The 26,442-nt window shown below is 37.3% G+C and overlaps 1 protein-coding gene across 2 annotated transcripts in view; it reads left to right on the forward strand.

Moving 5' to 3' along the window:
* LOC122796652 (pinopsin-like) overlaps positions 1-12,405 on the forward strand; it is a 930,108-nt gene extending 917,703 nt beyond the window's left edge. For both annotated transcript variants that reach the window (XM_044065298.1, XM_044065299.1), the window contains exon 4: positions 11,726-12,405. In XM_044065298.1, coding sequence (XP_043921233.1) covers positions 11,726-11,950 — 225 coding nt within the window. In that variant the 3' untranslated portion in view covers positions 11,951-12,405. The remainder of the gene's footprint in view (positions 1-11,725) is intronic.
* The last annotated feature ends 14,037 nt before the right edge of the window (positions 12,406-26,442 follow it).

Consider the following 26,442-nt stretch of genomic DNA (forward strand, 5'->3'; position numbering starts at 1 on the left):
TATGTTTATAATCAGGCAGCTAAACTCCACAGTGATGCACCACTGCTATAATTCAGTACATAAACTCACATCTTTCCATAAAGACACTTTCTTTGCCAGCTTAAGATGCATTAACTGGAATCACCTTCATACTCTGCATTTACAGGAAGCTGTCACATACTTTAATGATGCTTTTCTCTGCATCCTAAATGAACGTGCCTCAGTAAAACCAGAGTTAACGTAAACATGACAGTTTGGTTAACTAGAAAACAAAAATGATAACGAAAGACAGTGATAGAGTCTGGAATACTTGAAAACAACTACAACTCAGTCAGTCCCCCAAAACTATAAACAACTCCAAGACACATTAAAATACATGACTAAACTTAACGAAAATAATATGCAAACTTCCAATACAAAAACCCTAAACTTTTCTGGTCCTCCATCAACTAACTTATACATCCTACCCATCCAACCACTTCTACTGTCTGGACTAATTGCGGCATTAACAGCAAATTGAAATCATATTTTATTAACACAGTAACTTCTCTCTTAAATACCTCTACCACCTTTAACACCCAGTCGTCTCCTGAGACAACAAATTATCTCAACACATTTGATTGTGAAGCCGTCCCCACAACCACCATCAGGAAACAACTGTTCAAACTATTTATTTATTTTATTTTACATTTGTTGACTGGGATAGTCTGACTGGATAGATGTCCATTTTCAGTGGAGGTCTGGGGAGAAAAGCTCCAGTTACATAGATAAACGAAGCACTTATGAGACAATCATATATACAAAGAGCCTATATTATAAACCCAAAAACCCTTTTGAGCGAATACTACAACAGCGACACATATAGCCCGAACTGCAAATATACCGAAACCCCTAAACCGTGAAATTTAAAATCTTGAATCATCATAAGAGGCCAACCCACCGCACGCTACATACCCAAACATAATAAATAAACCACAAACATACACTAACCAAACCCTACACTAAACCTTACATACATTCCCTATCTATGCACTTACCTTAACCCGTACCCTGACCATAAGGTCCGTAACTATCGCACACTTACCCTACGTAGACACACCCAAACAAAACAAATAATCCACACACATACAATTAACAAAACCCTACTTCTAACCCTACACTAAACCTTACATACATTACCTATCTATGCACTTACCATAACCCGCACCCTAACCCTAAGGTCCGTAACTATCGCACACTCACCTTACTGAGCTATACTGCAGACAGGCCAACCATAACAAATCAACAATTCAACTTTCGCGGTTTTGGATGTTCACCATTTCTGTTCGCGCAACATGTCGCTCTTTTCACATTCGCTCAAACGGATCTTCGGTCTTCTACTATAGACCCTATACAAAGTATGTACAATGTAATCCTCAAGGAGGGACTCACAAGATTCGCAGTATTTATGATATACAAAACTAGTAGGATACAACAACAGATATGAGCAAAAATGCATACACTACAAAAATTGAATGTTAACACAGATAAAACAAAACAATAAAGAGACAAGCATATTTACAAGATATGTACAATGTAGTCCTCAAGAAGGGACTCACAAGATTTGTGGTGTTTCATAATATACAAAAACTAGTAGGTTATAACAACAGATATGAGCAAAAACCATACCATACAATATTGAATAGAAGGTAAAATATGGAGTTAATCAGGGTTGGTACAGGGACAAAGCCTGTGTGTTCTAAGATACTGTTTTAGGTCTTTTTTGAAGAGGTTTAGAGAGGGTTCCAGAGTAAGGTTAGCTGGAAGTGAATTCCAGGTTTTACCAATAAAGTTGGCAAACAGGGAGTCTCCAGCTGAGTTAGTAGCTTTGTGTGTATGGACCAATAATTTGTTGGATGACCGAAGTGGCCTGGGATTATTATATGGTTTTATGATATTTTTAAGTGCAGGAGTATTTTCTGGTTTATTGAGAATTGTGTGTGCTACAATGAGCTGGTTAAACTGAATTAAGCTGGGCAATTCAAGACACCCTAGGTGTTTACGGTTATGACAGTGATGGGTCCTATATGTGGAGCTGGTGACGAATCTGGCAATATGGTTATAGCGTGAGAGAGTTTGCTTAGTTCAGTTTTATTCAAGTTGGAGAGAATGGGGGAAGCATAGAGAAGGGTAGAGAGTAGATGAGATTGGGTGATTGTGGTCCTAGTTAACAGGTGTTAGGAAGGGTTTATTTCTATATAGTGACCCAAGCTTCTTATTAATGGTTTTGATAGTTTTATTGACATGCAAATCAAATTTGAGATTATCAACCATTACCCTTAAGAGCTTAGTATGGATGTCAGGGGTAACAGAGGAACCATTGTTGGATGTTATGGAGCAGGGGAGTTGGGTGGACCTACTATTTGGGGTGAAGAGTAGTAATTTAGTTTTGTTGGTATTCAGGAGTAGGCAGTGATTAGAGACCCAGTTTTCAACTGTGTTAAATGTATTCTGGGTTAAGGAAGCAGTACAGATCAGGGTTGAATCATCTGTGTATTGGATACAGGTTGCTTCAGGGATGGCAGAGTGAAGGTTGTTGATGAAGATAGAAATGAGTAGGGGACCTAAGATAATGCCCTAAGAGACTCCAAGGGAGAGAGGTAACAGGGTGGATAGTTTGCCCTGCCATAGTACAGCCTGTTGTCTACCACTCAGATAGGATAGGATCCAGTGAGTAACATGATTATCCAGAGAAATGGTTTTCAGTGAGTGGATAAGTAATTGGTGGTTGACTATATCAAAGGCCTTTGGGAGGTCTAGAAAGAGGGCTGAGAGTAGCCCGCTATTGTTCCCATTTTGGTGAATAACATTGGTAAAGGAGAGGAGGGTGGAGGAGGTGCTGTGATAAGGCCTAAAGCCATGCTGGGAGTTGATCAGCAAATTGTTCTGGGTGAAATAGTGCATAAGTTGCTTAAGGGTGCACTTCTACATTATTTTGGCTAGTGATGAAAGAATTGTGATGGGCCTATAGTTGGATAGCTGTGTACTTTTGATAAGGTATGCTCACAGGAGATGCATGAACTGTTGGACCATTATAGACCTAGGCAGTTCAATTTGACCAAGAAGGAAAATGATTTATTAAAAGAACTTAGAAGTAATCCCACCTTGAGGTTTATGAAAACTAATAAGGGGGGTGGGTTGGCCATAGTAAACATAGAAGACTGCAATAATAAGATTTTTGGTATGTTACAGAATGAAGAGGAAATATGAATGTTTCTAGGAATGAAATAAATATTTCCTACAGGAAAATTAAATTAGTTTTCGAGAACTCCCTGTTTCAAAGGGTAATCAGTGAAGAAACATACCAATTTTTGAATGACAACCCAACCATCCCTGTCTTATTTGGGATTCTGAAAACACACAAAAATGTTTCTGACCCCCCTTACTGGCTTATTATTGCGAGTCACAATAGTATAACCTATTCATTAGTGTTTTCATAGACTGGATGGTGAGAAATTCCCTTGGGACTTTTTGAGTCGGATTCAAAAGGACTATTACAGTGAGAGTTCTAGTTATTCAACTATTGACGTGGTTGACCTATTAACCTCCATACCCCACGAAATTGGGCTAGAATTTTTCCATGAGGTGTTGGTGGAAAAAAACACCTTCAGAAATGCCATAGTGAATTTTATTATGGTGTCAATGGAAATAGTTTTAGAGAATAAATTCTTTAGTTATTGATTTTCGTCAGACTAACGGAGTGGCAATGGGCACTAGTTGTGCCCCATTATTTGCCAACTTAGTTATGTACCATTGGGAAAAGGAACATATCATACACAGTCCATTTGTGGACTCTTGGACTGTTTACTTAAGATATTTGGATGATATTTATATCCTTTGGAAAGAAGGGAAAAAGCATGGGGAGTTTATAGACTATGTGAATAGTATATGTGATTATTTTAAATTCACAGTTAATTTTGGTAATGATAAAATATGCTACCTGGATGTGTTTCTTTGGAAAGACAAGTTTAAACAATGTTTCAAATCCCGAGTCTATCGAAAACCCACTTTTTCAAATGACTACCCGGAGTTTCAAAGTAGTCATCCTTTACATGTGAAAAGAAACATAGTAAAGGATCAGATGGTCCATATAGCAAGAATGTGTTCTGATCTTGAAGTTGGAAGGTTGAGATGGGTACCCTGGTGAATTTATTTGTAGTAAGGGGATATCCATCGGAGTTTGTTTTACCCATTTGTGACCAAGTGATTGGCGAATGGAGTTTAAGATATAAACCATTGCTGGGGGTAACCCAGAACAAAGAAGTTTTAGATCCCCACTTACAGAGGAATGGTTTCATCTATTCCATGGTATTAACTTATTGGGAAACTAGTGACAAAATTAAGGAAATTCTTAAGAAAAACTGGGTATGCTTTAAAGGAAATGATGAACTCCTGAGGATTGTTGGTAATGGGTCTACTTTTTCTTATAGGACCAACAACAATTTAAAATTTTGTTAGAACATCCCATAGAGCAGGAATTAAAGACTCCTAAGGGGACCACTAAATGTGGAGCCTGTGACTACTGTAAATTTATCATTACAACTCCTACCATACAAGTTGGTATTAATGGGTATGAGGTAAGGTTAGCCATGGGTTTCTGTGGTACTACAGGAGTAGTATATATTGCTGTCTGTCAGGACTGCCATGATTTTTATATTGGCAAAAACTGAGAGGAGGTTCAGAAGAAGGATCTATGAGCACATTTATAGCATTAAGAAAGAGGATGACAACAATGTACTATACCGACACACTAAATTGAATTCTGACCATACCTTTCTATTTGGTTTATTGGAAGTGGTGGCTAAGGTCCCTGGGGGGGGGAGGTGACTGGAAAAATAGAATAGATAGGGCTGAAATGAGGTGGCAATTACATTTGAATGCCACCGTTACCCCAGGTATTAATGACAACATTTCAATTAAGCCGGAATTAAAGTTCAGGGCCACACGACTATAAAACAGGTCTGCCCAAGAAGGAGATTATTTTTTCTCTTTTAAAGAACTAATTAAAAAAAAAAAAACAACAGGTCTGCCCAAGAAGAAGATTATTTTTTCTCTTTTAAAGAACTAATTTTTTAAAAAAAAAGTTTTTTCTTTTTATAAATTAATGTTTACTTGGATTACAGCATTGGCCTTTAACTTATTCTCTTGGTTTGGTACAGTGTTGCTAACTGTTTTATTAATTAATTGGAAGTTTTGATTGGGGGAGGGTTCTTTCTTAAGCCATATGCTTGCATTTACCCACAGTTCTGATGAAGTCTTATTGACGAAAGTGCTTGACTGGATTGTGTTTTGACTATATTTTATCTTACAAGTTCCTTTTTACCTGCATTGTGTGACTTTGAATTTTAATTAGTGGAATAAAACTTGGGTTTTACACCCGGAGAGTCTGGTCTTTGGCTACAGCTGGAGTATTTTTCATTTCCAAGTGTTTTTTTACACACTGACACCAGAACTTTGGTTATGGATAGCTGTGTTGAACACCACCTTTGTGTGGAGTGGGATAACATGGGATACTTTTCAGATGGATGGGATAGCACCCTCCGTTAGGGTCTTATTGATCAGGATGGCAATGGGGTATGATATGGCATCTGCAGCTTTTTGTAAGTACTCTGCTGGGAGGAGGTCGGCAGATAGGGCGGTTGGTTTTAATTTTTTGATTAGGGATTGGATAAGGTCAGTAGAAACTGGTTGAAAGTTGAAAGAGATAGATAGCAGGGTGGATTAAGTAGTGTTAGAGCCTGTGGTAGCAAGGTGGTTGGCTAGGGACTGGATTGTTTAAGTGAAAAAAATATTAAAGGCATTAGCAATGTTCTCTGGGGATTTATGGGTGGAATTTGATGGGGTTGGAGTGATGGATTGTCCTGGATGAAGAATTCAGTTTATGCCTGCCCAGAACTTTTGGGGATTTTTTTGTTTTTTTCTGTAGGAGGTTATGGTAGTAGTTTTTTTGTCAAGTAGAATGGATTTTTTTGTGTCATTTTTAAGCTGTTGGTAACTCAGGTGGTCAGAGGGGGCTTTGGTTGCACGCCAGTTGTGCCAGGCTTTATTTCTAAGTTTGATTTTTGACTTGATTTCCTTAGTAAGCCAGAGCGCAGTATTAGATTTAGTTCTAATGGTACAAGCAGGAGCGTGTGAGTCAAAGATGGTCAAGAATTTGGCATTAAAGTTCTACAGCCTCTTCTAGTGGCAGATGTTTTAGGATTGACCAGTTGAGTGAGGTAAGTTCATTTTGGAAGTTGATAGGGTTGAATGTTTTATTTCTAATAGTTTTGTATGTGGATTGGTGGGGGTTCTCTGCCTTATGCTTAATAACGTATGTTAGAGAGTGATCACTGAAGTCATCAGGAAGTGTGCCCAGTTTATACAAATGGGGGTGACTGTTAATAAGTATCCAATCCATGTTACTTTCTCTGTTAGTGGGTTTATTAATCCTAGTGGGAGTAGTTATTATTTGTGTGAACCCAAATAGATTTATATGAGTGACAGGGGGTTGGCTGAGTAAGTGTGCCAGTCTGTTAGTCTCCAAGAATGATGGTTTCTTGGGGGTTGGTAATGGATATCCAATGGAGAATATCTTCTAGAGTGCTTATATTATTGCCTGGGGGAATGTCGACACAGATAATATTTATGTATTTGTTTGTATTAATCTGTTGTTTAGTAGTGAGGATTTCTGCATTATTAAATAGGGGCATTTGTATGGAGTCTCTGTTAACATGCAATGTGTTTTTGTAAAGAACTGCTATCCCACCTCCCTTCTTTGCAGTGCGGTCTAATTGGTGCATGTTCTATCCTGGTGGTAATATCTCATCATCAATAGAAGGTTTTAGCCAGGTTTCTGTGAGACACATTATATCGGGGAGTGGACTGCTAGAAGGGCATGCATGTTATTAACTTTATTGCTTATTCTTCTAATATTTAGGTGGAAAGCCATGAGAGAGTTAGTGGATCTGCTAAGGAGTAGTTTATTAGTGGGGCTGGTGGCATATGAGCTATTTCTCTCAGGTGAAGATGAGCCAGGGTTGGGATGTTCCCATCTACTATGAGGTCATAGAGTAGTCTAATTATTAGCTTTAAAAATGTATTTATAAGTTTCAGATAGTGTTTGCCCCTGTGATTGGAATTTACTACTTTAACAGGGCGATAGGTTAGAGGTGGCAAAAGCGTAGATGTAGAGGGGGTAATAAAAAGGGGTGTTCTATTTGAGAATTCTGGGGTGGTAGTTTGACGTTTTGGGAAGTAGAATCCAAGATAGTATTGGCTTTCGTAGGCGGTGGGGAAATAAAAAGTAAGAATCAGTGGTAGCAGGGATAATAGTGGTGCGTTTGTTTATGCTAACATAGCAGGGGACTTAGTCATTTTAGGGCACATAATTTACCAGGATAAGATTTGAAGGAAAGGAGAAATTAAGTTAAGGAGGAGAGAATTCCTTGGTGATATGTGAGCAGCTGTTTGGGAGGAAAAAAGGGAGGGAGTGGCTATGGTAGTATAAATGTGACTGTACTGGGGGCATGTGGTAATAGGGGGCAGAGCAGGGCGTGGAATGAGCCCACAGGGTGAGCGGAGCAGGGCTAAACCGAGCTACAATATTCATACAGCCTATAAGTACCAGCATTTAAAATATTTGTTTTGACCACACCAGCTTAAGGTAAGGAATGGATAAGCAAAAACCTGTTTGTAGGCTCCTGGTTAATTTTTTTGGTAGGCAACTGTATATTAGACTGAAACCAGCTGTAGGAGGATAGGGTGACCACTACTGAAATTAAGGGATGCCACACAGTGCTGTGGACCCAGGGCTGGTTAACTTTAATAGTATCTTAATAAAAATAAGTACAGATATTAACCTTTGTTGATTTTCAAGTATGGAGGGATAGGACAGTATAATTCCCTAATTAAAGTCTTCAGCATGATGGTGTCCTTCTGGTGTTGCAGGCCTTTCAGGTAAGGAGAAGCATGTGGAGGGGATAGCACCACTTTTACGAAGCAGCCTTCTGGGTCAAGAGCACTGGGGTATATAGTATATTAAACTTGCATGCGGCACCTTAGCATTCCCAGTCTGCATACTAATGAACAGACCCATCACAGAAAGCCAGTTTCATAAAATCTGCAAGAAAACTTGTATTCTTTTCCTACACACAGGTGGCTCCTGTCCTGGTATCTGCAATTACTGACCTATAGCCATTTTGTCCATACTATACCAAGTCTTAGAAAAATGTGTCAAATCCCAGCTACCTAAAGTTGCTACTACGTCAGCCCCAGACAGCATGGCATTCAGCTACACCACTTCACTGTAACAGCCCTACTCTGCTTTGTTACCACCATCAGCAGCAACTGGAATGTAGCAAACATAGTAGCACTTTTCCTTGATTTATCAAAAGCTTTTGATATTGTGTTTCACCAAAAAATGCTGTACAAACTATCCTTCCTAGGACTTCAAATCTACTCTGTCCTCTAGTTGAACAGCTACCTCAGCAACAGACTTCAAGCTGTAAATTAGTAGAATGACACTTCTCCATTTCTTTCAGTGCACACAGGGGTACCTCCAGGATCCATCACTGGTTACTTGTTGGTCGATTTAGTCATAAATGATTTTCATAACTCAACATGTTACCATTCTTTAGTATGCTTGTGATTCCACACTCATCTGCACTGCCAAAACCTACTGCTTCAATCCCAAATACTGGATCCCTTCAATTAAATGGTAACATGGTTTCATAGTTCTCAGTTACTATTAAAACTTATTCTTTTCACTCCTAAATACTCTGACAACCCTCTCTTCACCATTATTTCTACAGACTAAACCAAACCAAAACTGAACTTGTAACTTAAACCAAACTCTTAGGTGTTAACAAAGATTATGCCATGAAATCTGACTACCACATAAGGCAAACTATCAGCTAAATACACAAAAACATGCCACCCTATACTAACTGGGAAAAGCTGAAAGACTTTTTTTTTTTTATCAAGTTAAACTTTACCAGACTGACCAGGCTAGACAAACTATTGCCTCAACTCTGCTCTGCTGTTACCTGCTCTTTTATATGCTGTTCATATACTTGTTGACCTGCAAGCTATTCAAATAACAATGTTAGAAAAATGCTACAACATTCACAGTCAATATGTTTTATAGGTCCCATAACTGCATTGTACAAAAGCAGATACATTGTTACAATTGCTTTACTGTCTAATGTCCACACAACTAAAAAGTGTTCGCAGTCTCAAAATGTTCAGCACTAAAATATTTTATTATCCAGCCTTACATCCTATCTAGGACTCTGCTGTTCTGACAAATTCTTGCTTTACCTCACTGCATTCATTTCACGTCTAAAGTTTGGGATTCCTCTCTTACTCAGCCACTTGAAATTCTTCAAACTCCTATTGAAACAACCCCTACAGGTTATATGGTTTTGGTCATGCATCACACCTAACTAATCCCCCTAAGCTACCTTTATCCACTCTATCCAGTCCTGCTCTAGAATGACCAGTTGGCTAGTAATCTTTCATTTCATCATTTGCTATGATGTCTACTTGGAGACAAACACTTTTCCGTACTCTCTTCAACTTTACATTGTTGTGAAAGTTCAAGCCACTCTTACTATTATAAAACATCATGGGTCTAAACTTTGCTTGTCTGTGCACTCATTCTGATCTGCCTTTGAATGATTTCCTTACACAACTGCATTAACTGAATCATGATTATTCTATGTTTGTGTGTTGACTATTCATATGTATCTTGTCAATGTTTTTGTTTACTCAGTTATTGTTTTTTTTCTCAATATTCAGTATACTATGTATGTATGCATGTATGTTACTTTCCTTCTGTATATTGTGGTGCTTTTCTCCCTGGGCCTCCGCTGAAAGGGGGTTTTCCACCAAGTCAGATTTTCCCAGTCAACAAAAGCAATACATAAGTAAATATAAGAATATGGTGTATACTGTTATTAACAAGGATGTGAAGAATTGATTACCTTGTTGTTCTACCTTGTGCTTTCTAATTTGAATGTTGGCATAATGGTCAAGATCTTTACATCACAGTGAAAAGGTACATGACTTGATTCTCACTAAGGGGAAACTAGCCAGGTGTACAATAGCCTATAAGGACAGCTAGCCTAGTACTTATATAAGCAATGTCTAGCTACTGTGCATTATTAGACGTTATACAACAACCCCCCCCATTAATATTCCAAAACATGCACGCTGATTGGTCAGCGTGCACATTGTAAATCAGAGTTATAGTAATGGAAAAAGGTCCGGTCGCCTGGACTTTTTCCATTAGTATAACTCTTTTTTTTGTACAGCAACGGAGAACGCAAGATCTCCATTGCTTTGTCTCGCTATGTTAAACGAGTTTAACATAGCGAGACAACTTTAAAAAATGGAACAGAGATCTTCCTATCTCTGTTGCTTTTTAAAAGCTGTCTCGCTATGTTAAACTCCTTTAACATAGCGAGACAGTTTGTAAAAAGCAACAGAGATCTTGCTTTCTCTGTTGCTTCCACCCACAGCTCTGATGTACTGCGTAAGCATACGCATGTGCAGTAAATCAGAACTGCCACAGAATACCAGACAGCTGCGGAAGGGCAGCAAGGAGGCATTATACAATGCCATTATTTAAGAAAAGTAATTTTTTTTTTCTTAAATAATGTCATTGTATAAGAGCAATAACCCACTTCTGGGTGTGGGTAATGCTGGATTTACCCATGGTTGTCTTTGTTTGGCCACTCAGGCTTCGCCCTCATGACCAAACCACACCAACCATGGGTAAATCCAGCATTACCCACACCCAGGCATGGGTTATTGCTATAATATGAATTTAGGGTTGGGGTTGGTATAATAGTTAAGGCAAGGGTCTGAGTCTCAGCTTTGATGAGGAAATTGACTAGACTTAAAATGTCTTACAAGAGCAGCTAACCTAGTATGATTTTTTAAACCTTATTAAAGGATTACCTTAGTCTTCAACTGGATTTATGTAATTTGAGTTACTATATGTCATACGTACAAGAAAGATATACATTGTAAAAGAAACTACTTAGGAACCAGAGAGCACTCCTTACCAACAAGTATTAAAGCATGCGGCACAGAAAAAGAGACAGTGGCAACCCAAAAGCCAGTTTGTTGAAATACATGAAACAGACAGAGGAAGTATAGAGTAATTGCTATTAACAATAATATTAGAGTTTATGTATTTAGTACAGAAGATAGTGTTTTAATTGTCATTCCAGTATTCAAACAGGTGAAGGCTTTGGCAAAGGATGAATTCAACTAATTGATACTGTTAGTTCAGAAACAAATTGTCATGTTTTTGGGTCATGTCACATAATAAAAAAATAAAAATTGCAGAGTATAATATTTTCTATGAGGTTTTATAAGACTGACTCTAATATATAGCTCTCAGATGTAAGTATTCAAGATATATTTATGACTATGAATGTTGTTTCAAAAGATTCAGTGCACTTTTATTCATATGAAAGCTTGTGTGACCTATTTTTTGATGCAAATGCTGGGTGCATTGTGACAGTATATGGTAAACAGTAATGTTATTTTGAAGAAAATTCTCAGTTTGAAATGTTATTTGTACAGTTTACATGATGTACAATTATGAACAAATAAATGGTAACTGATTTCTGAATCTGTCTCAAGATGTTTTCAGAAACATATTAATTTTCAGCACTTTAAAATACTACTTATGGCTTAAGTAATGTTTCTTTAGTTTTATAGGTGTTTTTTTGCCCTGTTGAAGTGTGGAACCTTGTCGCAGACCACAGATACAAACAATTACAAACTTAGCACCAACTTTCTGCCAAGTCGAATGCATTGCAGTCCTCTGACTGGAACTGTTTCCCGAAGATCAGAAAGGTTCACTGAAAACAACTTGAAAAGTTTATCAGATAAGCACATTTGTAAGCTAACTATTGTAGTCTCTTACCAAGAATAACATTTTCTGCTTTTTCTTGACTTTGTTTATACTGTGACTGTCAACATCAGTGTTACCAATCAATAATGACACATGCATTCATCACATATTGTATACATTTTTAATAAATATATTGTCTGTTTCAGTTATAAAGTTAAAATGTCTATTGATTACAGTAGCCTCAGAGATCAGTAGGTTTTCTATATATGTATATATAAGCTGTTAACATTATGTAAGTGTCAGCCATTTGTAGCATTTTAAAAGTGAGTCTATATTTCAGTGTTTAGAAACAATTTTCCAAAGAAAGCATATGAAGCATTGAACATTCCCCTCAAATCGGTAAAGCATCTGTAGATTGTAAACATTTTATATGTTAATATTAGTTTTTAAATTTTATTTACATATTACTGTTGTCTAATACTTTATATTTTGTGATCAATAAAAAAGATGTTACAAAAAAGAAATAAATTGTCCATACTGAAATATGGTTCATAATATAATTGAGGAGTTAATGTTTTCAATTTGTTATAAGTCACAGTAAAACATTACAAATGTTAATACTGATGTGTCTGCAAGAAATCCTATAACCGTAATAATTCATCAGTCAAGTATCATTGTTTATTTCTATAGTCTGTCCTGGATTTCCTGTCCACTGGGACCAGCAGAATATGTGAGAGATAAGGCATCACAGCCATAAACCTGCAGGAATTAGAAATATTTTTTTTGCATTCTTACTATGCTCCATCATCGTGCAGTGCATGCTATGCCAGCTACCAATAATGGCATTTGATTTCAAATGTATATGCCACTCAGCTATTGTAGAAAACACTCCTGCACTGGGCTAGAAGTCAAAGTTCTCCTGAATGCAGAATTACAGTTATGGACCTTCCCAAAGATGGTGGTCCTACTTCATGTCCAGATCAGGTAAAAAAAAAAAAAAAAAAAAAAAACTGGCAACTGCTAAGCTCTGAGCATCTCACTTCATTCCCACTTTGACGGTATTATTTTTTCAGTTACTCTTTATCCAGCTACATGCACCATCACTGAAGTTGCAACCTCTGAGTTTTGTTGCAAGTAAGATGTGGTTTACAGTCACAAAGGCTACCTTAGGTCCACAAATTATGCAAGTTACAAACCATTTTCCATAATTTCATGTACAATGTCTGTTGCTAACAGCAGTAATAGTGCTAAACCACAATGTAACAGAGCCAACTGTCCATTAACTACAGTTGTGTTGTGCAAATTCACAAAGGTACGATACTTGCCCATCAAAATGCTAGAAGACATTGTAACAAAATAACTAAATTCCAGGCCTGGATATCTATGTTAATCCACGTGTCAAGACTGTCACTGAAACAGGGATGAAACATTATGTATCTAACTCTTATCAACTTTTATTAGCAACAGAACAAAAGGATGGTAGAGTGACAATGTTTATACATGTTTGTATCAGTAGGCATCTAAAGATCTTCATAGATCAGTAGCCTAGAAAGTACCTAGCGACTGATACATCATTTTTAGTCCATTATCAATAATAAACATTGCTGAGGTGGCAAAAGCAAATTCTGTAAAGCTGTTTGCTCATATATTAAACCAGGCCTGGCCTGCAAGTCCCCACTGCTGCTTAGTTGCTTGGCAGTTCGGCAAGTAAGCTGTTTCAGACTTTGTAATTTTAATACATGTCAGGACCAGTCCATTAACAAGGGGCGTGACTGAAGCAGTTTTATTAACAGAAAACTGTTAAGTTTGTTTCACCCACGTTATTCATCAAATTGCTAGAGTAGACAATAATACTTGTAACAAGCATATTCTGGACTAGAACTTAATAGGAATTCTTGAAAAAAAAAAACTGTGGCATATTTTCAAATTTCTCGTAGACTATCCATCCACTTGCATTGTGTAGAAATATAAAAATCCAAGCTTCTTTACTACTACAGTACTAATTTCATTGACTGAATCTTGCTGAATGTTGAGTAGTTCTTTATCATTTAATATTTTAATAATAAATAATCCCTTGGAACTTGACTTGAAGGAATATCTTATTGTCTGCCCTCAACCAGTAGGTAAGTTCAGCTTAAAAGTGAAAACTTACCTTGAAGTATAATGTCTGTCATGATAAAGCCTGATAAATGTTCAAAACTTTAGATACTGACCAATCTATCAGCAACAAATGTTAGATTGTGATTAGGAAAGTGAAAAAAAAGAATACTATGAAATAACCCAGAAGAGAATTATTCGAATAGTTCATCTTCTCTTTGTAAAGGTGTCAGTAAACTTTTTGACAAGATAAGCAATCAACCAAAAAATCCATCTCAAGTATCAACTCAGTGTGATGCAGCCAAAGAGTCAAAACTTATTTCTCAACATTTACAGATTCTTTCTGTATGATTTGATTAAAGATGTGCCTAATATTATCTATAGACTGCAAAAATCCCAGATCCTAGCAGCACACCATTTTTACTCATTAAAGTAAATGTTATGACCATTGGATACAACTCAAAAATGTAAGCAATATGGCTCTCCCTCTAATATCAGCCTTCCTCCTTATGTCTGTCCTTTAATACATAGTGGATTATATCATTTATTTATTTATTTTACATTTGTTGACTGGGATAGTCCGACTGGATACATGTCCATTTTCAGCGGAGGCCCAGGGAGAAAAGCTCCAAGGTAATAACAGACAGCAAGGTCACAAAAATTACATGTTGCCACAGTTTACGGTACCTGATAAATCAAGATAATATAATAATTTATTCAAAATATCAATAATAATAACATAACATATAAAGTACAGCAGTAATATCATAGCATTCAAATACTAGTGGAGGATCTCATCTGGATTAGAACACGGACATAACCAGTGTGTTTTGAAATATTCCTTGAGGTTTAGTTAGGGAGGGTTCTAGGTTAAGATCTGCAGGAAGCGAGTTCCAAGTTTTGACAAAAGAGTTGGCAAACAGAGAATCCCTAGCTGAGTTGTTGTTTTTGTATGTTTGAACAAGCAGTCTATTAGATGAGTGAAGTGGCCTCAGGATACTATAGGGGCCAATGATGATTTTAAGTGCAGGTGGATTATCAGGATGGTAGAGAACTTTGTGGGCCACTATGAGCTGGATGTACTGAAGTAGGCTGGGCAATTCTAGCCACCCTAGGAGATTTAGGTTATGACAGTGGTGAGTCCTGTAAGCCATGTCAGTTGCAAATCTAGCAATGTGGTTATAACAGCTGGAGTGTTTAAGAGCGGATTTGTTCAGGTTGGTGTTTAAAGGGGAGGTATAGAGAAGAATTGAGAATAGGTGGGAGTGGGCAATAGCAGTTCTGGCACGTGGAGTAAGGAAAGTTTTAATCTTATATAGGGAGCCAATATTTTTATTAATGGTTTTAATAGTCTGATTGACATGCATGTCATATTTGAGGTTGTTGTCAACTATAATGCCTAAGAGTTTGGTTTGGGTGCTGGAGATAATGATGTCATTATTAGATTTTATGGCAAAGGATAGCGAGCAGGACCTACAGGGAGGGGTAAAAAAAGCAGCTTTGTTTTGTTAAGGTTTAGGATCAATTGATGGTTAGAGAGCCAATTTTTAACTGTTTGAAGGTATTCTGGGTTAATGTCATTAGATTTGTAGTGAGGTTGCTAAGCAAATTAAGGTGGAGTCATCTGCATATTGAATGCAGGTAGCATTTGGGATGACTGTATGAAGGTCATTAATAAAAACAGAGAAAAGAAAGGGACCAAGTATGAAGCCCTGGGGGACACCTAGGGTGATAGGGAGGTGGGTTGATAGTGCGTCTTGCCATAGGATGGCCTGTTGTCTACCACACAGGTAAGATTGGAAACATTGGAGGGAGTGGCTATTTAGGGAGATTGCCTTCAGGGCATGGATGAGTAATTGGTGGTTAACCATATCATAGACCTTGGATAGATCAAGAAAGAGGGCTGTGGATAATTTGTTATTGTTACAGTTATAGTTTATGGCATTAAAGAAAGATAGCAGGGCTGAGGTGGTGCTATATTAAGGCGTAAAGCTGTGCTAAGAATTAGCTAACCACTTATTCTATGTAAGATGAAGCATTAGCTGTTTGTGGACACACTTCATAATTTTTGCCGGTGGTGACAGAATAGCTATGGGTCTGAAGTCTGACAGTTCAATGGAGCTACCTCCTTTAAGGAGAGGTATAACAAGATATTTTCCAGATGGAGGGGGTGATAGCTTCAGATATGGCTCTGTTGATTAAGATGGAAATGGGGTATGCTATGGCATCAGCAGCTTTTTGCAAATACTCTGCAGGGAGGCGATCAGCAGCTAGGGTGGTTGGTTTTAATTTTTTAATTAGGGCTCTAATATGTGATATGGAGACAGGCTGAAAGCAGGAGGAGAGTTGGGTACTGGGTATATCAGCATTTGAATTAGAACAGCTGGGAATTAGTTGGCTAGCTAAGGATTGTATGGTTTCTGTGAAGAAACTATTGAAGGCATTTGCAATTTCCTCTGGGGATTTGTGGTTGGAAGCTGAGGGGGTTGGAGTGGAGGTATGACCTGGGTAAAGAAGCTTGTTTATTCCTGCCCAAAACTTTTGAGGTTTGATTTGATGTTTCTGTTGAAGATACATAAATACATACATACAAATGTTTCAAGTGCAGGCATTAAAGCCCTTCTAGCTTGCCAATATACCAAAACACTTGTTTCCATAATAAATGTCCAGGCTGTTCTTAAAAATATCTAAACTAGTACTTGCTTTAATGTAATTTGGTAGTCTGTTCCAAGTATCAGCTAATCTGTCAGAGAACCATTTAGTACACTTCTCCTTCCTGTAGAATCTTCTACATAGGTTATCTGATGATTCTCTAGCACTTTATGATAACCCCAAACATTCCCAGAGGTAATTGTCCCTAAATTCCCTTTATACCTGAATAAGATCTCCTCTTAAATATCTGTAAGAGACACTGTACAAGTTCAGATATTTTAGTCTTTCACAATAACTTAGATCTTCACATCCATGGATGCCCTTAGTATACTTCCACTGTACTCTTTCCAGTTTATTCATGTTTGTTTTCCTATAGGGTTTCCATATTGTTATTCCATACTCAAGTTTGGGACTAATATAACTAGCAAACAATGACTTCATCATGTTTGATTTCCTAGACTTTATAAATCTTTTTATACAACCTATAGTTCTATAACTGTCATTAGCCAATTGGTTGATATGATTAGAAAAACTCATAGCTGAATCTACCCATATACCCAGGTCCTTAAATGAGTCTACAGTTTCAATCACTGTGTGCTGTATTAAATATTAACCTATCAGTTTATGTCTCCCAAATCTCATATGCTAAGTTTTTGATGTATTTATCAACATATTATTCTCCTGTGCCCAAATGGTCAATTTAGTCAAATTATTTTGCAGACATGCCTTATCTGTAACACTTTTAATCAGTTTACCCAATTTCAGGTCATCAGCATATAGACTGTACAACATCTCAGATGAAAATGTAAGGTCTAAAAGATACAATCTAAACAAGTAAGGGCCTAGGACAGAGCCCTGTGGGACACCTTGACTGTAACCAAGGATTTCACCTGTCCAGTTGGTGTGCGATACTTGCCATGTCCTATTTGTAAGCAATGCAGCTATCCATCTTATCAACAGTACATCAATACCTAGTTGTACCAATGTATTGATCAGTGTTTTGTGTATGACCCTGTCAAATGCTTTAGTTAAATCTATATAAATCACATCACAATTTTTCATTCATAGCTGTTAATATATTGTTATAGGACATCATGCTACATGTGGTAATAGATCTATTTTCAAAATATGCATGCTGATATATGGTTTCAAGTCCCAACCTATTCAGTTCTGACAGTAACTTATCCAGTATTGCTGTCTCCATTATTTTTCCACAACATGAAAGTAGACTTAAGGGTCTATATGATTTTGGGTTTATTCTACTCCCCTTTCCCTTAAAGACAGGTTTAATAAGTGCATGTCCCCAATCTTGAGGAATCTCCCCATATTTATATGACTTAGTCAATGATAGATATAATGGTAGTGTAAGTTCTTGCTGAAGTGTTCTCCGGTCATTGTTACTTATTCCATCTCCTCCCTACACTTTGTTTGGATCCAGTTTGCATAGTTCTTTTTCAATATAATCTAATTTGATTCCAGTATCTGGGGTTACCTGGCTGTCACTAGGACAACTTACCACCCCTTTTGTGGAGCCAAACTGTTTTGCATAAGATTTTGTAAATATATCTGCAATCTGTTGTCTGAGAATACATTTTAGAATCTGCACACAGTTTATCAATTTGTGTATCTTTACTCCTTCCACATCTTGTGCATCTATAAGAAGGTTTCCTATTATGCTCAATACCATTATATAAATGTTCTTGATCTTATAGGTTCATAGGTAGGTACTAGGCTATTGGCCCTAGGGACTATATAAGCCTAGCCAAAAGATACCCTGGCTTTCGCCACCCAAGAAAATGATTTTCCTGTGCCACTGCCGAGCAGAGCCACAGAAGTGATCCCCGGGGTGAATTTCCTATCTCCCATCCAATCATCAAGATTTTTCTTGAAGAGTGCTAATGAGTAGTTTTGTTTAATATAGAGAAGTAGTTTGTTCCAGAGTATGGGAAGTCTCTGGGACAGGAATCTATCCCTCCAGCATGTTCTGTTTATTGTGGTGACAAGGTTTAGGTCCCTAGAGCATGTAGTTCGTAGGGATTGGGATTTCTTTAAGTGGAGCATGTCTAAAAGCTCTGGGTTTGACATAGCTTTGTGTGTTAGGCAGAGATCGCCTCTGAGTAGGCGATATGCAACGGAGTAAAGCTGCAGTTTTTTGAAACTGTCTGAGTAGGGCATCTGTTTGAGGCCGGTAATCCTCCTTGTGAGGTATTTCTGTGGCCTTTCCAGTTGTTGTAGATGTTTTGTGAGGTACTTACCAAAAGCGGCATTGTACTCTATAATGGGTCTAATGAGTGATGAGTAGAGGGGAAAAATGACCACTTTTTTCCTGGATGCGAAACCTTTTGTGATGAGGTGTGCCATGTAGAAGGATTTCCTGACTACCGTGGTGGTGATTATCAAAGGAGAGAATACTGTCCACCTGTGACCCCAGGTCTCTTATCACACTTTCGGTGTTAAGTAGACTTCCGCCTATGTGGTAGTTCATGGGTACAGAGTTTTTTCCAAAAGGGATGACAATGCACTTTTGGCATTGAGCTTGAGGCCATGGCTTTAACACCAGGCATCTGTCTCAGCGAGGCCCTTTTGTAGGATGTCTACATCTTTTGGAGTTTTGATTATGGTTCCTAGTTTGCAGTCATCTGCGAACTTCGTTAGCCAAAGACCTTCTGTGTTAGCCTGTACTTCAGAGAAGTAGATACCAAACAGGAGAGGACCCAGGACTGAACCCTGTGGTACTCCACATGTCACTGGTCTGAAGTTAGATTTGAAGTCTGCTACTTTCACAGTGTGGATTTTGTCAGTGAGCCAGTTGGCAACCCATCTTGTGACATAGGGATTTATACCTAGTTTAGTGAGCTTATCTATAATTCCAGAGTGGGGGATGGTGTCGAAAGCCTTGGCGAGATCTAGATAGGCTATGTGAACCACCTTACCCTCATCTATGGCTTTGGTGACTGCTTCAAAGAAGTCTGTCAGGTTTAGGAGACATAATCTGTCTTTTGCAAATCCGAACTGGGTGGGGTCCTGAGTTTGGAGATTACCAATGTCATTGTTTATAAGTTCCATGATGATACATTCCATAGCCTCTCACCTTAATCAGGTATCGTGTTCTTATGGAAATATACCCCACTGATGTTGGGTGGAGGTTGGCATAATAGTTAAGGTGCTTACCTTTGAAACACAAGGTGCAGGGTTTGATTCTGTCATGGGGAAATTGGCTAGGCTTAAAATGGCCCGCAAGGGAAGTTAGCCTAGTACTAACCTATGAACCTATGCTTAGATCCTGATGTTAAGCATTTTTTTGACTTTTTGCACTCAATTTCTCTTTCAAAACTTTCCACATTCCATCTGCAATGCTTCCCTATAATCTGTAATTAACCTTCTGTGCATTGGCTTAGATTTCAGTTTGGTAGAATTATCTAGCAACAAATTAACCTTAACCCCATGATCACTGCATGTCAATGGTGGTAAAACTTGACTTAAAGTTACAGTAATTTCTTTGGTAACACAAACAATTTCTAGTATATTCTGTCCCCTGGTAGGTTTTTTTTACAATCTGAAGCATTTGTTATTCCTGAATATACTCTGTGAATAATTTCTTGACTAACATTGTTGAATCAATATTATTCCAGTCTGTTTCTGGTAAATTTAAGTCCCTAGCTAATATTATTCTTCCCTCCTGTGTTTCATGTAAGAAATGTATGAATTTCTCTAGGTCTTCTGCACTTGACTTTGGCGGTCTGTACACTCCAACAATTGTTATATGTTCCACGATTATCTTTATTGTCACAGTTACATGGTCAATAGCACTGGTGTTATCATTGAACATGTAATAATCACAGGTCTCATAGCTAGCTTTAATAGCTATCATAACACCATTCCCTGATTTTTTGTTAGAATGTCTGTTACAGTAAAAACATTTATACCCTGTCAGAATTGGTTTCCAGTCATTGTTCTTTAACCATGTTTCACAAATAACAACATCAATCTTATGGGAACGGAGCAAATTGTCTAATAAAAAAACTTTATTATTAATGTTCCTAGCATTAACAACCATCAGAGATGCATCAAATGTTGCTGTCTGTGAACTGTTACATTTTTGACCTGGCAAAAATCCTGCCTAGTGTTACACAATATCAGCTGCAAAAATTCACTTCCTTGATCTAGACAAATGCACACCATCCTGTCTGAACACGTGTTTCCAAAAGAAGGCTTGGATGCTCTACACATTTCCATTTTTTAAAACAGGACATTTTTTTCCATGTAGGTGTTTATCCAAAAAATATTTTCATTCACAGTGACCTGACTATCCTTTCTGTAGGTGATTTGTGAAAAATATGTCCTAACACCAGTACAGGCTATATTATCTAGGAGGGCTGTCAGTTTTTGACTAAAAGTCAGAGAATCTTTGTTGGTGACATCATTTGTACCAACATGAATAAAAATGGATCCGTACTTTCTTACATTAATGCATTCCAAGGCTTGTCTCACATCTTCTATTTTTGCTCCTGGCAAGCATAACACTACTCGATGTTCATTATCATCTCTGCAGATAATAAGTATCAGTTCCTCTAATAACTGAATCTCCAGTTACAAGAATATCTTTGCTGACTATCTCTGAAGAATCTTCAGCTTCTAGTACAGTCATTTCTGCTCTATCAATTGTTACAAAGGCTAGATCTTCATCACTATTAGTCTTATTAATCCCTCTGTTTTCATTGTGTATTAAATTCTCATCCAGCTGGCATTGTAAATCCACAGCTTGAGCCATGTGGTCAACATCTGTCATTCTCTTCTTTTTTCTTACAGTAATGTACTTCAATCCTTCCACGTTCAGTTTTGATTTCTTCCTTTTCACCTGCCCCTTGCATCTTTCTATCTTTTCTTTTGGAAAAATGACGCCTTTTTCTGTAGACTGAAGGTTTTCTGATAGAAAAGCATTATCATTTCCTGTAACCTGTGTGTTACATAACAAAGCAGCGCCCCTTTTACTACGTATTCTCTTAACTTTACAGTCATTAGTCAGTTTCTTTTTCTTCCTTGTTATTTGTTGAGAACTTCTTCCTTGCTTTCTTTTTTTGTTTCCTTGTAAACAAACCGGATCCTCAGATTGTAGAAAAAATCAAACAGTGGGTGACACACAGCCGATACGTGTACAGAAAAGTTTAATAGTAAGCGCTTTTATTATGGCTTTTATTGTTAATTGAATGTGATTGTTGTTCTCTTAACATTGATTAGTTCCAGCTAAGTTGTTTCCATTAGGTTGGCTATTTAAATGTTTGAGTCTGTTTTTGTAGTCTGAAGAAGCGTTTTTTTTCTGTGAAAGTGCTTACTAAACTTTTCTGTACACGTATCGGCTGTGTGTTACCAGTGTTTGATTTTTTTCTACAGTTTCTCTTTTTTACACTGGTAACTTGATTCAGTAACAAGATTATTTTTGGTGTGCTTTGGATTCTCAGATTGCTGAGTACTTGCATCCACAATTCCATATTTCTCAGGGGCATCATCATGTTTCATAGGGGTTGAATGTTCTTTGCAGAAAATAGATGCATCATTTCCTAAACCTGTTCTATTTGTTCTATGCCCAACATTATTTAGTTCATCAGTCCAGTCAATATATGATACAACAGTTCTCCAAGCCATGCCAATTGCACATGTGCAATCATCATCAAGTTGAGATTTGCTTCTAACAATAAGCAAATCATCCAACTTTTGGCATGAGGAACAAAGATCACCGGTGTTATCAGCTGTTACCATTAAATATGCATAGCATCCAACTAAATAATAAAATACAATAAAGTTGTTCTGACCATACAAGTTCCACCAGCCAGACAGAAGTTGTAATTTCTTTATGTCACACGCAAAGGCGTGCAGTAGCTTCTGCTCACTATAGCTTGCAGTCACACCTCCTTTTAACAGTAAAAATAAATAAAACTTCTCTTACCAGTCAACTCCACAACAAATCACAAATCCGTATAAAACGTATCCCTTTCTCACAACCAGCAGTGAAACTAAAGGTAAAACAAAAAAAATATGAATCAAAGTAAAGCTTGTTAATAAGCAGTCTCTTCCTACCTACAAACAGTTAAAAATAGTGATAACAAATGCAATATAAATTCAGATAAAACTGCTCTGTCAACTCCACAACAAATCACAAACCAAGACAGGAGTGTTTAGATATGCTCAGATGGCAGTAGAAGTTTTTCTTATCTAGTAGAATAGACTTTTTTGTGTCATTCCTTAGCTGACGGTATCCAAGATAATTGGGTGGGGCCTTTATGGCCCGCCAAGTGTTCCAAGCCTTATTTCTAAGCATGATTTTAGACTTAATGTCTTTTGAAAGCCATGGAGCAGTTTTTGTTTTGGTTCTATTGGAGCGAGCAGGAACATGAGAATCCAGGATGGCAAGGAATTTGGTATTAAAGTATGTTACCGCATCATCCAGGGAGAGTTGTTTTAAGACAAACCAATTACAGGCTTTAAGTTCATTTTTAAAATGATTGAGGTTGAAGTTTTTATTGTTTCTGATGGTTATATATGTGGGTCTATGGGGAGTTATCTGCCTTGTGCTTAATTATATAGGTTAGAAAGTGATCACTTAGGTCATCAGGGAGGGTCCCTGACTTGTACATCTGGGGGTGGTTAAGTATCCAATCTAGGATACTTTCTTTTTTATTGGGTTTGAGTATACTGGTGGGGGTGGATATCTTTTGTGTAAATCCACATAGGTTTACATGGGTTGTAGGAGATTCCGAGGAACAGGTGTTCCAGTCAATGTTGAAATCTCCAAGCACAATGGTTTCTTGGGAGTAGTGAATGGATAACCAATTGAGGATGTCCTTGAGGGTGTTTGCATTATTAGCTGGGGGAATGTAGATGCAGACAAATTTTATACATTTATTTTTGTTAATCTGTAGTTTGGTAATGATAATTTTGGCATTATTAACCTGGGGTGGTTGTAGGGAGTCTAAGGACACATTTAATGTAGATTAATAAAGTATAGCTACCCCTCCACCCTTCCTAGTAGTACGGCCTAATCTAATTATGCTATACACTGGTGGTAGTACCTCATTGCCCTTAGTTACCGGTTTTAGCCAGGTTTCTGTAAGACAAACTATATCAGGGGAGTAAACGGTTACGAGTGCGTGCAGGTATGCAGGTTATGGATCTTATTATTTATGCTTCTGATGTTTAGATGGCAGGCTAGGAAAGAGTTTGGGGGCCCATTAGTCAGTGTTATGTTAGAGTGGGAACTGGAGTCAGCGGATGTGGATGGGCCAGGGTTTGGGTGGGTCTCCATCCATTATGAGGTTGTAATGTAAGCTAACTATGAGTTTCATGATTTTATTTATACGTTTATGATGTTTGGTTTTGGGGCTGATATACCTGGATCTAATAGCTTGGTGGTAGTCATGGGTTGAGGGGTAAGATATGAGGGGAATGGTGAAGAGATTCATATTATTTGGTGTAGATGGGTTGTTAGGCTGGGATTTTGGATGGTAGAATCCGAGGTAGTGCTGGTTTTCCTAGATGGTGAGGAGGTATGGAATAAGTAGCAGAGAAGAAAGTAGAAATATCTTGTGTGATGACACTGTGACTAGCTGAGGCATGATGGTAGTGTATTTAGAGTAGTAGTTATTAAGAAGACTAGGAAGTTACAAGCAGGTAGGGAGTGTTAATAATTGGGGGTTGTTTTTGATTGGTTATAAAGGGGGGTGGCTATAGAACTATAAATTTAACACTATTGGGGGCAGGTGGAATTTGGGGGCTGGGTCGGGTGCGGAATGAGCCCGAGCACAGCGAGGCTTAACCAGACCACAAGATTCCTGTAGCCTGAGCTTGCAAAGGTAAGTATTATGTTGTATAATTGTTAAATTTCTTATCTCCTAGTTTTAGCTTTATACTGCAGAGTGCATAAAAACATTTGGGGAAGCACAATAGGTAATTTTAGCCACTAGATATAGTATTCTTTAGTGACTGTGGGTTACCCAATTTTTTATTAGAAGATAGCTTACTTTATGGGAGGTCAAGGGGCTTTCTTTCAGTGCTGTGGACCCAGTTCAGTGCAATTAAATATACACATATAGAGCACGTTATGATAGTAACCTTTTCAGTTTGTAAGTTAGTAGGGTGGGTCAATATAGCTTTCCTTTTAGTCGCAACTGGGATGGTGTCATTTATTCCATGTCAATGCAGCTTTAAAATAAATATTTTTGGAAAGTGTAGTACTTGACAATTGGAAACTGCTTAATGTTATCCCACTTCACAAGAACTATCACCCTATTATTATCTTAAACTTGCTTCCCACTATATATATATATATATATATATATATATATATATATATATATATATATATGTAATACATATAAAATAAAATATATATATATATATATATATATATATATATATATATATACATAAAATATATAAAGAGAAATTTATATCATATTATCTTGTTTTCGTAAACTTGAACTTCATATGGTAGAGACCATATGTTGAAGTTTACAAAAACTCAAGGAAAACAAAACAAAAGATCTATGTTTTGCAGGGGGGAAAGCCCCCCCCATCCCATGGAAATTAGATATACCAACTTCAAGATGATTTACAGTGAGGAAAAGGGTAAAGTCTGTGTACCCCAGTGTACCACGATCTCCAAAGAATTGCTTTTTGGGGAATTTATTCTTTTTTCCACTGTAGTGTGATTTCGGAGGTGGTATATATAATTTGCAGGGGTGTACAGGGATTCAGGGAGCTTGCCCACTGCAAAAACGTAGATTTTTGTTGTTTAGTTTCCTTCCAGTTTTTGGAAGCTCAGACATATGGTCCCAGTCATATGAAGTTTGAGTTTCTGAAAACTTGATAATATGATACAAACCCATATATATATATATATATATATATATATATATATATATATATGTGTGTGTGTGTGTGTGTGTGTGTGTGTGTGTGTATATATATATATATATATATATATATATATATATATATATATATATATATACACACACACACACACACACACACACAAATATATACACATAACGTATATGCATATATTTTTCTACACATCAATTAACTTATATATAAAGGTATTCACAGATTTCCATCACATCAAGGCATACTTCCAAGCTTGTAACAGTCTTTATTGTTTTATAGGTTCATAGGTAAGTGGTAGCCAATCAGTCTGCAGACCATTTCAAGCCTAGCCAAAAACAACTTAGTCAAAACTTCCCTTTAGCCTCGAGGAAGGCAAGTCAATATAGACTGGAAGAAAATATGAGACATATCCAGTTATCCAGGTTTACCTTCAAGGTGGCAAGGGTGCTACCCTACTTAACATAGTGGAAGTTTGTTCCATAGGTGAAGGATAAACTAAGATATGAATCCATCATGCTGACTTGCCTTATTTATTTGTTAATATGAAAGTTTATTTAACTATTTGATATGTCATTAGTTCTGTGAAGGAATAGGAGATTAAATAAGTTTGGATCTTTCATTGCACAAAAGGCTAGATAAAAATCTCCACTGAAGAGTCTGTAAGAGACTCAGTACAGAGAAAAGACTACCAGACTCTCCTGATGACTATGATTTTTGAAGCCACTGATCTTTTAGTTATGAATCTCTGAGGTGTCTCAAGTTGTGTGTTTAGATAAATACACGCCAAAAGGTGCATTATATTCAATGATGGCTTTGATAAGATATTAGTAAAGGGAGATTACGATTTCTTTAGATCTAGTGGAGATGCCACTGGAAATTAGATGAGCCAAATAAAAGGCTTTCTGAACTACTGTGGAGACATGATGGTTAAATTATAAGGA

Source organism: Protopterus annectens, chromosome 3.part0, assembly GCF_019279795.1.
Source record: "Protopterus annectens isolate FY-2018-M chromosome 3.part0, PAN1.0, whole genome shotgun sequence".
NCBI lineage: Eukaryota > Metazoa > Chordata > Ceratodontiformes > Protopteridae > Protopterus > Protopterus annectens.